The sequence below is a fragment of the Myotis nattereri genome (genome assembly GCF_964212035.1).
Source record: "Myotis nattereri genome assembly, chromosome: 7".
Lineage (NCBI taxonomy): Eukaryota > Metazoa > Chordata > Mammalia > Chiroptera > Vespertilionidae > Myotis > Myotis nattereri.
In genome coordinates, this window is record NC_138082.1 from 47213070 (window position 1) to 47226909 (window position 13840).

The 13840-nt window shown below is 39.2% G+C and overlaps 1 protein-coding gene across 1 annotated transcript in view; it reads right to left on the reverse strand.

Moving 5' to 3' along the window:
* Window positions 1–8177: 8177 nt before the first annotated feature.
* Window positions 8178–13840, reverse strand: part of UBR3 (ubiquitin protein ligase E3 component n-recognin 3) — a gene marked incomplete at its 5' end in the record, with an annotated part of 186279 nt that continues 180616 nt past the window's right edge. Inside the window, 3 exon segments of the mRNA XM_081095514.1 lie at window positions 8178–10566; window positions 10846–10985; window positions 12156–12365. Of these exon segments, the coding sequence (XP_080951640.1) occupies window positions 10449–10566; window positions 10846–10985; window positions 12156–12365 (468 nt within the window). The 3' untranslated portion in view covers window positions 8178–10448.

Here is a 13840-nt window from a genome sequence, read left to right on the forward strand (position 1 = left end):
TATTTCTTGCACATTTTTCTACTAGGCTTCTAAGTATTCTTTACTGATATAAATTAGTTCTACCTAACGCACAAACTACGAGGTAAACAACTGATAAATTTGATATCAAAAGCAAGCATTTCTCTTCCAGGAACAACAGGAGAGGCAACAAAGTAAACAGATAACCACGTGGAGGAAGATATCCGCAGCATCTAAAACATCAGAGGAGTCTCCATTCCACCTTATTTAGTCTTCCCACCGACCACAGAAGTCAGCGTCATTATAACTCCCATTTTATAGATGGAAAACCTGAGACCAAAGAGGCACAAATAACTTACCCAGGATCAAATCGATAATCAGAAGATGAGAGCAGACTTAAATCCAGATTCAACTGAATGGAAACTCTTTGCTCTGGGACTTCCACTTTTTGGATCCATGTGTAAGGAGCTTGGAAGTTCCACTCCATCCTAACAAGAAGTTGAACGGACTGAAAAATCATCAGCTCTTCTTGGATCCCTGAGATGCGGGAGGACACAAGGCAAAGTGCCGCCCTCCAGGCTGGAGAGAGGGGGACTGTGCGGAGTTGCAGCTTCCTGATGAGATCCGCAGTGGAAGCAGCTGTGGGAGTCAGCGCTGGGGAGGGACACCTGGCCTGCGTTTGATGATCACGGGAGGCTCGGTGTGGACAAGTCTGAGAGTTAGAGGCTCGGAGGGGCCTGGTCATAGGGCAGCCCCGAAGATATTGTGTGATTTACCTCGGGAGCTCAATCTGTTTCCCACAGTAAATAGCAGAGAAAAATCCCCTCGGGCTTCCTTCAGGAGAAGGGAAAAGGAACCATTGTGAAATTTACCGAACCACTCCGTTCTATTGAAAAGGCCTGCCCTCAGGAGAAACTAATTAACCGGAGCCTAGCGGAGGTGGGGAATGCATTTACAGGCTCCAGCCCACTCTAGCCACCCTGTTCCACCCAAGTGGGGAGGGTAAAGGGCGAAACTTGTGAAGGTCACAGTCCAGAGGCACAGGTTCACTCATAGACTGAGCCGAAATTATAGGGCCATAGAAGGCTTCCCTCCCCCAAATCACAACTAAAGGCCTATTTACAGCAGCTCCTCCACCCAGTGCCTCACAGTGGACTCTCAAGGGGAAATTTCAAGGCACACCAAAAGGAAAAAAACAAGCAGACAGAAAGCACCTCTTCAGAAAGGACAGAGCAAGCATCCGAACCAGACAGGCGGGATGCTGGAAGGATCAGACTTAGGATTGTAAGTAACTATGATTAATATGCTAATGGATAAAGTAGACAGCATGCAAGAACAGATGGGCAATGTACACAGAAAGAGAGAAATCTTTTAAAAGGACCAAAAGAATGCTAGAGATAAAAACATGGTGATAAAAAAAAAAAAAAAAAAAAAAGCCCTGACCCGTTTGGCTCAGTGGATAAAGCATCTGTCTGAGGACTGAAGGGTCCCGGGTTCGATTCCGGTTAAGGGCATGTACCTAGGTTGCGGGCACATCCCTAGTAGGGAGTGTGCAGGAGGCAACTGATAGATGTTTCTCTCTCATTGATGTTTCTGACTCTCTATCCTTCTCCCTTCCTCTCTCTAAAAAATCAATAAAATATATTTTTAAAAAAACAACATGGTGGATGGATGAGTTTTTTTAAAAGCCCATTTGGCCATTGTTACACTCCTTGAATGACAAATCTCTGTCCTGTAAATCTACATATGTGGCCATCTGTAGGCATGTCTTTTCTATCATATATCTTTCTATCATTTTCCCAAATGGTGAAATAAGTATAATGGTGGAGACAGAGTATTGTTTGAATTGGAGGCAAGACAGTTAGATCTGGGAACAAAAAGAACTGAAACCAAGAAAAATAAAACCTTCAAGTTTGATGGTTAAAAACAATTAAGGGGATTTGACAAAGGCCCCATATTTGTTATCAGTCAACAGGTCAAAAACAAAGATATCAAAGAGTTGAACTGTACAGACTCACCTGCCTTTTTAAAATCTTTTTATTTTGAAATAATTATAGCCTTACAGGAAGGTGCAAAAATAATACAGAGGCAAGCCTATGTCCTTTACTCAGTTTCCATCATGTTTATATCTTACGTAACCATAGTCCAATATCAAAACTAGGAAACAATACATTGGTGAAATGCGTGTGCAGTTCTGTCATTTCATCACGTGTGGATTTATGTAACCCCTGCTGCCATCAAATACAGAACAATGCCATCACGGTGATATCTGCCTCTGGCTCCCCTTCATAGTCCAGCTTGCTTTATAGCAGCGGTTCTCAACCTGTGGGTCGCGACCCCTTTGGCAGTCAAACGACCCTTTCACAGGGGTCGCCTAAGACCATCCTGCATATCAGATATTTACATTACAATTCATAACAATAGCAACATTACAGTTATGAAGTAGCAACGAAAATAATTTTATGGTTGGGTCACAACATGAGGAACTGTATTTAAAGGACCAGAAGGTTGAGAACCACTGCTTTATAGGAAGATAACAATCTAAAGCTCAGTCTGGGAGCATTTAGGACATGGTACGTGTGGAGAAGGCAGATGAAAGATGACTGTCCCATAACTGCCGCTATGCCAGACTCTCCAGTGTGTCAGGGAATCTTGGTTAGGGACCTCCCACCACTGCTGGTGGTTCTCCTGAGAAGCAAAACTCTTTAAAAAGACATTAAAATTGTTCCTGCTACACTGTCCCCAGGTCTTTTGTCCCCAACCTTCCTTATCTCCTGTCCCACATTCCCCCAACCTGGCCCTTCACTCACTCCCTGGCCTCTTATTCACTGAGACAAACTAGATTCAATCTTCAAGTCCCTTAGTCCGTGGCATTGGCCTGCCTAATCTAACAAGTCACCATACACCTCGTTTACTCATAAATGGACTCATAAAAGAGACTCTGTCCTCTGCCCTCTCTCATGGTATCTCATGCCCAGGGCCTCATGAAAATCATCCCAAGTTTGCACCTCTGGCTCCAGACAAGGTAGCTCCACCTGTATGTCATGAGCACCCTAAAACTGTCCCAAATTCAACTCTGTATTCTAACAAAAATGGTCCTCTGCCGTGTTCCCCACAGTGGAGATTAAAATCATTACCTGCTCAGTCACTCAGTATAGAGGCCTCAGTAACTCCAGTCTCCCCTGCCCTGTCCCCACATCCGTCACTTCCCAGCGTGCAATAGACGGGGCTTTTGAGCACCTTTCTGCGGTCCCCTCATTCTTGATTCCCCTCAGATCCTGATTATTTCTCACGTGGACTAAAATGACAATGCAGCCTCCCCTTCACAGCGCCACTGCATTCTTCCTCTCAGCGCTCACCATGGAGGCATCACTCCCCTGCTCAACCACCTGGGATGACTCATCACTTAGAAAGTCAAAACTCCTTCCTTCCGCATCTCAAGGGCTCCATTCCCAAGGGAACAGTGTGTGCTCTAGAGCCACCCTGCCTTTGCATCTGCCACTTTTTAATCAGCCCAGATGGTCCTACACCCTTGACCTGCTTGATAAAATCCTGTGCATCCTTCCAGACCTCTTTCAGAGCCATCTTCTTGGCTGAGCCTTCTTTGATTGGCCAGATGGAATGACTTCTCCTTGGCATTCCCATGGGCACTTTATTCTAACGATTCTTTAAGGTTACCTAGAAATACAGCTCATGTACATTTCTAACATTGCAACCACCTTCGTCATTTTCTGATCTAGCAAAATACTGAAGAAAAACAATGAGTTTTAGACTTAAACTAGGATTTGAATTCCAATTCTGATATGTACTGACATGTGGCATTGCACCAATTGTCCTGTCTGAGCCTAATTTCTTCATCAGTAAAATGAGGAAAATACTGTCTGTCCAATAGTAATGTGGGTAAAATGCCAAGCACAATGTCTCCAAACTCAGGGTAGGCACTCGAAAACTACGAGCTGGGGTCTCCACTTTATATTATACCTAATATCTAAGGCAAGTTTTGTGAATAGCAGGCTGTGAAAAAAATTTTGTATAAACCCCTCCCACATTGTATGAGGGTTGGTATGTATGACAGAAGTAATATGCCACTTCCAGCTTAGGTTATAAAAGACACTGGGGGAAAATTTTTGTAAATAAAGGGTACTTGCCCTGGCTATTGTGGCTCAGTTGGTTGGGCGCAGTTCCATGCACTGAAGAGTTGGTTCAATTCCAGGTCAAGTACAGGCCTGGGTTGCAGGCTTGATCCCTGGGAGGCATGCAGGAGGCAGCCAATCTATATTCTGCTTTCACATCAATATTTCTCTCTCTCTCAAAATCAACAACAACATAAAAACAACTTTAAATAAATAGGTACTGGGGCTTTCATCTTGAGTATGATTTTGTGTATGTTCTGTCTCTCCCGCTCTTTGATCACTTGTCCTGGGGAAATCAGTTGCTGTGTTGTTTGCAGCCCTATGGAGACCCCACATGGCAAGAAACCACAAGTGAATTTTGAAAGCAAATCCTCCAGCCCGTCAAGCCTCAGATGACTGTGACTCAGCCAAGACTTTCATTACAGCCTACCAAGACTCTGAGCCAGAATCACTCAGCTAAGCTACTCCCAGATTCCTGGCCCACAGCTTGTAATATAAGGAATATTATTTTATTGCATTAATTTTAGAGTAATTTGTTAACTAGGAGTAGATATCTAACATAGTCTGAATCTCTTTATTTGCCAATACTAGAAGCCACATGTGTCTGTGGATGCTTTTGCATTACAATGCAGAGTTGAATGGTTATGTTTTGTAGAAAATGTTTGCTGACAGTTGCTCTAAACTGAGGCCATAATGATCATTTTAACATTGCAATCTGAACACTCACTGCCCTACTTAATCTCTTACAATGACTTCCTGTCATTGTAAGGACAAAGATCAAAATCCATAACATGGCCCGAGGCCATGCATGATCTGATTCAAGCCTATCTTTCCCGCATCATATCTTGCCACACCCACCACACCCTTCTGCTTTCAATGCTTCAACTGTACTGTACTTCTTTCAGTTTCTTTTTCTTTATTGGGGCAACACTGGGTAATAACATTATGTAATTTTCAGATACACAATATTATAATTTGACATCTGTGTACTCTATCGCACGCTCCCCATCTGAAGTCGTTTCCTTGTTAGCATATATTTGACCCCCTTAACCCACTTTGCCCTTCCCCTCCCTCTTTCCCCTCTGTAACCACCAATCTGTTGTATCTAGGAGTTTGTTCTTGTTGTTTTTTTTATTTTCCATGAGTGAAAGCATATGGTTTTGTCCTTTTCCATTGGACTTATTTCACTTAGCATGATATTCTAAAGTTCCATTCAGTTTCTGGAGTGTATCTTGCCCACGCTTATTCCAGGGCCTGTATGCTATATATACCCTTTAGATTCTAAAGTTTAGAATGCCCTCCCTCTATTTCAGCGGTTCTCAACGTGTGGGTCACGACCATTGGAAAACACATATAGCATATCAGCTATTTACATTATGATTCGTAACAGTAGCAAAATTACAGTTATGAAGTAGCAACGAAAATAATTTTATGGTTGGGGGTCACCACAACATGAGGAACTGTATTAAAGGGTCGTGGCATTAGGAAGATTGAGAGCCACCTTCCCTCCTTCACTTAGCTTTCTACCCATTTTTCAGGTCTCAGTTTAAACATCACTTCCTCTATGCAGTCTGTGAGCTCCCCAAACTAAATGATCCCATTGGTTCCCATAGCCCTCTGCCTAACTTGCTGATAACATCCATTTACCTGTAGAGTGCTGTTTCCAACTAGACTGCAGGGAGACACTAACACTCTGTCTTGCTCATTGTGGTATCCTCAGCATTTAGCTTAGCATCTGGCACACAGTAGGCACTTAATATTCCCTGCTCTCCCTTAACCTGTTGAATTCTGTCAATTCTCTTCTGATATTGTCCACTTCTTTCTGTCTCCACAACTCCCCTAATTGAGCCAACTGTTATGTGTGTCTGGATTCTTTCAACAGATACCTAGGCAAGTCTTCCCACTCTGGATTTTTCTCCACAGTGCAGCTGGACTAACTTTACTAAAATGCAAAGCTGATGGCTTCCCACTGCTCTCTAAAGAGTCTAAAACTCTTGGAAGACTTACAAAATCCTTTGTAATTTAGATTTTACTTCTCTCTCAAAAGCACATATGTTAGAGTCAAAATGATTCCCTTTCAGGTCTTTAACTATAGATTCTCTCTCAACTCTGAATTTTGCAAATGATTCTCTTCACCTGCCTAAAACAGTATTCCTTCCCTTTCACCCAGGCATCTCCTACACAGTATTTGGGAATCATCTTTAGACATCTCTACCCCTGAAAGCCTCCTCATACTCCCAAGTCTGGTTAAAGGTACCTTCTTTAGTACCCTATATTCCATTGCCCCCAACACCCTCTACACACACCACTTGTAGCATTAATTACACAAAAAGCTCTGTGAGAGAAGGGATTGTCTGGCTTCTTTTCCATTGTATTTCCAGTATTTACACAAGGCTTGGCACATAGAAGGAGACAAAAAAAATTTACTAAATAAGTGAATTTTAATGCTTCAACACTAAAGCAATTTTCATAACTTTGAAAGCTTACATTAAATCTTATGATTTATAATATTATACCCTTCAATTTATCCCACATGGACCCTACACTCATTTCAACTAGCACCCCCAAATTTCTTACTACCTTACATTGTACCCACCTCTCAAATCCCCAAAACATGAATTTAGCAGTCTAATTTCTACCATTCAGGTCCTAGACTGCTGGGCTCAGGGGCTTCATAAAGCCACAAAACCTTTCTAACTGGCTCCATTAAAATATGGCCCTAACCCTACTGGGCCCTCAATATGACTTCTGTGGTGCTTCTCCTTATTCCCAGCCTATTCTCTCCTACCGTATGTCTAAACTTTCACCACTTGCCTCAAGCGCCCAAGTGTTTCTCCACTTGCTCACTCTCAACAGATGATCCTGCTACTCTGTCACAGAGGTAAGAGGGAAATGGATAGGACTCCTTTCCTTCCTTTAAACTTTCTTTCCTTTCTCTTGCCCCTATTCCTTCCTCTCAAGCTGAAGCATTTATCTGTGCCCTTGAACCTACTTCTCTGGCCTGCTCTTGAGCTCTGCCACATCAATCTTGGTACTGTCATATTTCATATTAACTCACTCACGGTATCACTACTTCATTGTGTTGCATCAGCTGGAGTGGCATCCTCTCCACTGCTAGATTACTGCACACTAAGATGGTACAGCTCTTCAATACTTGATATGCCTCATTATCAAGGGAGCCTGAAGTTCACAAATCGAGAAGTGATGACGTTGCCATCCTTCTGCCCACTCCAGCTCACCCCTGATGAGCTTGATCCAGTCAGATCACAGAGATAAAAGAAAGAACTATGTGCTGTGAATGGAACAGAGACAGTAACATTTCTTCTGCTCTCCCACTAATTCTCAAGTGTCAGGCATAACCCCAAGTTACAATAAATGTATCTTGTCTTGGTGATTCTAGTGGTTAAAACTATGTTGCATTCTTTTGTTGTTGTCAACATGACCTCAAATATGAGCCAAGAATGGGAACTTGAGAATTAGCAATGACAATCCTGGAGAAGACGCAAGAGACTCCTGGGCCACCTCTCCTCTCGTGCTGTTGTTCTCCCCAAGCTTTCAGTGCTTTTGTCAGCATTTCTTCTAGGTCAAAGAAATCAATAAATATCAAAACACATAAAGCAGAAAAAAAGGTTTGTAAACATAAATGGATTCCTAAGTGGCTGGTGATGACTGGCTGGTGAGCTCCAGGATGGAGGGGTAGGGATGAGGACTGTCAATTCAAACACCTCCACAGACCCTTCAAAAAGACCATTATCACAAATCACTTCAGATTTCTAAAGTCCAGCTGGGAATTTTCAGAAAGCAAGGACCATGCAGTGTTCCTCAGATCTGCACAACCATTTTCTTCTCCCCACTCCTTTCCAAAATACATACACTTAGCAAAGGCTTTGCATTAATTTTAACACAAGGGTAGCAGAAATAGGAACTAGCTCTCAAAAGAAAAAAGAAAAAACAAACCCTTTACACTTAAACTCCACCTTAAAGCAATTATTAGCTATGTTATGCTTTCATCTTTTGAGCCGTGCTCACTTACATACATTATTGTCAATATCTTTGAAAAAACATGTAAACATTAAACATTTTAAGGACCTTTCACAAACCAAATGACAGTAGGTTTTTATTAACATATCTTACAATGTTGATTATTCCTAGGTTTATAATTTCTGCTTAATTATAAAGATTGATTTAGCTTCTACAGTAATGTACTGTATTTAAATGATCATTCATACAGGGTATCACACCAGTACATTTTTTGAATAATATACACACAGCACTCTAACTTGGATCTGTTATTTTTAAAAGTGGATTTATAAATGGTACTTAAAAAAATTATGAGGGGGAAATTAAAGTTCTAGTTTAGCAGCATGCATGTATGAATTCAAGTACAATTTTCAACCAAGTGCTTTTAAAAAATTTATTGGTGACTAATTCACCAATATCAAAATAAACACTATCAAACCCAAATTTTAATGTTAAGGCTAAATATTTCACTTCACATCCATATGCACAACCATAAAACATTCCATTTTAAATATGTAGTAATCAAAGTCTGAATACATTATACCATGTATATATAGCATCAGAGTTTCAAATTGTAGAATTATTCAAGTTCATGAATTCTGAAACAGTATTTACTAGAGATGTAAATTAGCATTTTGCTTTTCAACCACACTTACAAATGGTCTGGTATTCATAATGACTGATGCAAAAAAAATATGACAGACTGAACTTATCATACATTACTGTAAAAAGTAGCAATGAGTTGGAAAGGACAGCTATTTAAACAGAATCATTCTAATCTTTCAGAAAGTTATCTTAATATTTTGGAAATGTATATAAAAATAGCAAGCTATTTCCATGTATTTTATTGTAGAGCTATAGGTAATTTTTTTACTTTTTGAACACATTTGAGTATGTACTGTTCTGCTCTCTCTACTTTAACCAAGGCCATCATTTAATGTCCACTTGCATATTCTGTAATATCATGTCATTCATGATTTTTAGAAGCTAGATCTGACTTTATTTTTATATTTTATCACTAGATGTTTTTTAGGTTATTTTTATATGTAAAAATGTAATTTTATATAACAAGCCATGTTCAGTCCAAAGTATCTGGAATTGTTTGATAGCACTAAGTATGAAATAATCATCAACTTAATTAATTGGAAGAAAAAAAAAACGGCAGCAATATATAACATGCTTTTCTGTAATCTTCCTTCTCTTCTAATAGAGTTTAGCTCAATCATTCCCATTCTGACTTAAAAACCCTACAAACATAAATTGCTTTTCACAACAGCACTTAAGAAGAATGCAGATGTGAGGTTCATTCATGAGGGTCCTCACCACTGAGCCTTTCCCTCCCTTTTTAGGAAACCAAGCAGAAATAGCAGTGATTACATTGCACAAATATATAGATGAACCTCTTGAGTTGAAAGGAAAGTTCCAAAACTATGCTTCATTTGTGGGGAAGTCTGAGCATTTCCAATCCAGTTATTTAAAAAAAAGTGTGGTTGGTAATAAAAGATGGGCATGAGCAGATTAAAAATCTGCCATGTGTATGCTCTTAAAACTTAATTTTATAGTCAAATCTATTTGTTACTACCTCCAGTAATTCAACCAACTGAAATGGAAAATTTTGATTTTAAGGGCTCCCTCCCCCAAGCACTCATGTATCTCCCAAAATGTACTGTATTATATTAACAGCAGCTATCTACTTATTTTACAATTATTTCAATTATTTACCTGGGGAGAATATTTATGAAATTCCTGAGAATGAATTAAGTTTTCAGCAAAGCCTTAAACTTTAACAGATTCCTCACAATAAGAAAACATTTTAAAGTTCTACTATTAAACCAACTTTTACTATACAATATTTCACATAAATCATGTTTTACATTTTTTTCTAATTACATACAGCAAAAATCTCAAGTCAACACAAGAATGGTGAGGGGAAAAGATGCATTATGTTTAGCAGATGCAAATTAACACACAGACATAAAGAAGCAGTAAAACTTTAAATAAATCACACCCACTCTAAGTATCAATGAATCATTGATATGCATTGCTGGGAGAATCAGTTTTAAATAATTTTGTCAAATTGTGCTTCTTATTAATTGTAGATTTTTTTAAATGACCACTAAAGAATGATTTAACTTGTAACTTATGTTCTCCAGATACTTTTTAAAATTATTATACCATTAATGTGATTACCAAGCACCTAATTTTGGAAAGGCTTCATAACGTAAGTTTTCTTTTTTTCCCCTCAGCAGAAGTGTTAATCCCCCAAATTAAGTTAAAGCTTATTGTTGATAAATTCTTAATGAAAATGATAATATAATGCAGTGCCGAGGTGGTGAGTCAGAGCCCATTGTAGTGTGGACCCCATCTTTTATTGATGTGATCAAAAGTATGAGAGATCCACTGTTGTTCAAGAACTTTGTATCTTTCCTTACAAATGTAGAGAGGCTTGCCTCGCCTAGGGGAGAAAAAGGAAAAAGGTATTAAAAGTAATAAAATACAATAAAGATTTTTAAAAATAGAATTTTCATGGCAAAAATTTCACATAGTAATTTGGTTTATTTCATGTTTTCTTAGGATGATGAGGAAAATATCTCAAAAACTAGAAATAGCTCTAAATTAATGACTGTCAGAATTTGTTAATATAAAACTTTTATTATTACAAAGCTAGAAATGGCACATTGTTCTCACCGGACCAAATGTCAGTGACACCCCTGTGACACCCACGCACTCTCACCTAAGATCCCGGTCTTCCTCTCCGTGCGCGTCCAGGTACACTGAGCCCCACAAGCAGAAGCGGTGCCCTCGGATGATGATGATCACAGACGCATTGACCAGGAGGAAAATCCCTGTGCCAGCACCGCAGTTCTGAGAATGCTAAAAGATTAAAAATATATCCAATAACTCCATAATCAAATAGACTTTACATAAGAAAATCAAAAATCCCTTAAGTAAATTTCTTCTAAATAAAACAGGCATATTTTTAAAAATTTTAATAAGATTTTATCTAAGTTAAATTTACAATCTCACTTCTAACATTTTATTAATAATACATTAGGAGGAATTTGGGTAAGGATTATCTAGAAAAGCGATTAAAAGCCAATGCCGGGGTGGAGGGACAATCGGGCAATAAGGACACATATGTAGTATCTTAATCAATAAAGAAAAAGAAATTTAAAAAGAATAAGCAAGGCACAAAAAAATAAATAAAAAGCCAATACAAACCTAATTCAGAGATTAGCACCTACATTAGCATATATGGCTGTGATTTCGTTGCACAACACTCAAAAGTATGTATCAGTAAAGGATAGTGGGAGTAGGAAGAGGAAGAAAATTGTACTTATGAAAGGTTTTACTCAAAGACTCAGCTGTTTTGTTTTGCTTTGCTTTACCCTTTTACTGGGTTAAAAAGAACAAAAACAAACAAGAACAAAAAAGAACAAAATCTTTACATATATTGTTTATTTCCCTCAAAACCTAAACTTTTAGAGCTGGCTTGACCATATATATGTATCTATATAGCACATATCCATGTGATATGAAATTTTGAGTTTTCATAAAATTGCTATTATTTACTAACTAGAGATCCGGTGCACAAAAATTTGTGCACTCGGGGGGATCCCTCCGCCCAGCCTGTGCCCGCTCGCAGTCTGGGACCTCTCAGGGGATGTCCACCTGCTGGCTTAGGCCCGCTCCCCGGGGGATCGGGCCTAAGCTGGCAGTCAGACATACCTCTGGCAGCCCGGGAGTCCTCAGGGGATGTCCACTTGCCAGCAGGGAGAAGGCCTAAGCTGCAGTCGGACATCCTTAGCGCTGCTGAGGAGGCGGGAGAGGCTCCCACCACCACCTCTGTGCTGGCAGCCATCAGCCTGGCTTGTGGCTGAGCAGAGCTCCCCCTGTGGGAGCACACTGACCACCAGGGAGTAGCTCCTGCATTGAGCATCTGCTCCCTGGTGGTCAGTGTGTGTCACAGTGACCAGTCATTCCCAGTCATCCCGCTGTTAGGGTCAATTTGCATATTACCCTTTTATTATATAGGATGCTTACCAATACACATTCACAGTAACTTTGTTGCTTGCAGCAAAGTCCTTTCAGGCATACAAAAGTGCCACAAACAAGGCAAACAGCAGGATCTTTAGGAACCTTGGTGCAGACACTGCAGGTTTTTCTGTGGTAGTACTGAAAAATGGTATTATAATTCTCAGGCAACTGTAGTAGGTGTGGTAACTTCCATCTTGACTCTTGGATAAGCAAGGCCTAAAACATTACCCAAAAATATTCATTAGTCCTATGTATTTAAGTCATTAACACAAAATACTTATTTTTTTAAATGAATGTTTAAAAAATGGAAAATCTGTCTCCAAAAATGTGACTTATTTTCTTTATTAACACTCTTCTCATTTCCATTTTACAAGTGACCAAAACTGTATTTCGAAAATTACCATTCTTTATTTTTAATGTTGTTTCTATTTAAAATATGATGCAAGGTTTAGATTAAGCACCATAAAACACTTAAACTTGTCATTACTTTAAAAGAAGAACATTAAATATAACTAAACATGCATAAAAAATATATCTAGATATACTTGTTTTATATATGCTTTCAAACAGTTATACATTTTTTAAAACCAAGTTTTGACCTTTCTTAGCTAAATAATTCATTGGCTTTTTCTTTAGGGAAAGTCAAAGTTTTAATTCATTTCTATTTCAATACTTTATAACCTAGAGTGTGTGTGTGTGTGTGTGTGTGGCGGGGGCGGGGGGGGTACCTTTTTTCTGTCAAGGCCATTTGGATATTTATAACATCATTCTCGGGCCATACCAAGCTATCAACTTAAAAATTAGCCTGCTATATTTGGTCAAACATTTAATTAACTCACCCCTAATGCATTGGCAGGGCCAGACCAAATGACTTCTCTGGCCTTATACAGCCCAAGGGCCTAATGTTCCCCACCCTTGTTCTAATTATAAAGTATTGTTCTCCTTCCTAGAAGATGTAAAATCTTCTTATACCTCAAGCTAAGATATTTTGTATCCATAAGTGCTGGGGCTACAACTCTTCATAAATTTGCTTACTTTTTTTAAAAATGACAAATTAGTTCAATTTTCCTGCAGGATATACTTTATTGATTGTTTGCAGGGATATAAAAATATTAGTAACAGCACTCATTTTTTTTTTCTAGATGCTACTTCATTAACACAAATAAAATGTAGTATGAATCTATTACCTTAAGAAACTATAAAGATGGCAGGCAACTCTTATGTGATTATCTCACATTATCTACAGCCATAATCCATCTAACTCAATGCAGTGGCTAAATAGCTAACCTGGTACTTATCAATAAGTTCATGGATAAGGTGACCATGGAAGCAAGGGTAAGGACAATATATGGGCCTACAATATGCTATTTGCCAGTACTCAGTGCCCATCCCTGGATTCCAAAAACTGCTATTCCATGATGGGTTGATTATATTGGAACTCTTCCATCAGTGGAAGGAATGGCAGTTTGTCCTCACTGGACTTGATACTTAGCAAGATTAGACTGTGAACTACCCAGTAACTCACATCACAAGGCCTCTAATAAAATAATCTTCTTCTATACAGGAGTACTGATTGTTCTCTCACAGCTGGAAATGCACAGATTAGGAAACCAGGGTTTAAAGGTGGTTGTGGCATCTTCCATGATTTCATCTAAGAATTCGGTTTTTAATTTCTGTTTTCCTAAGGAAGC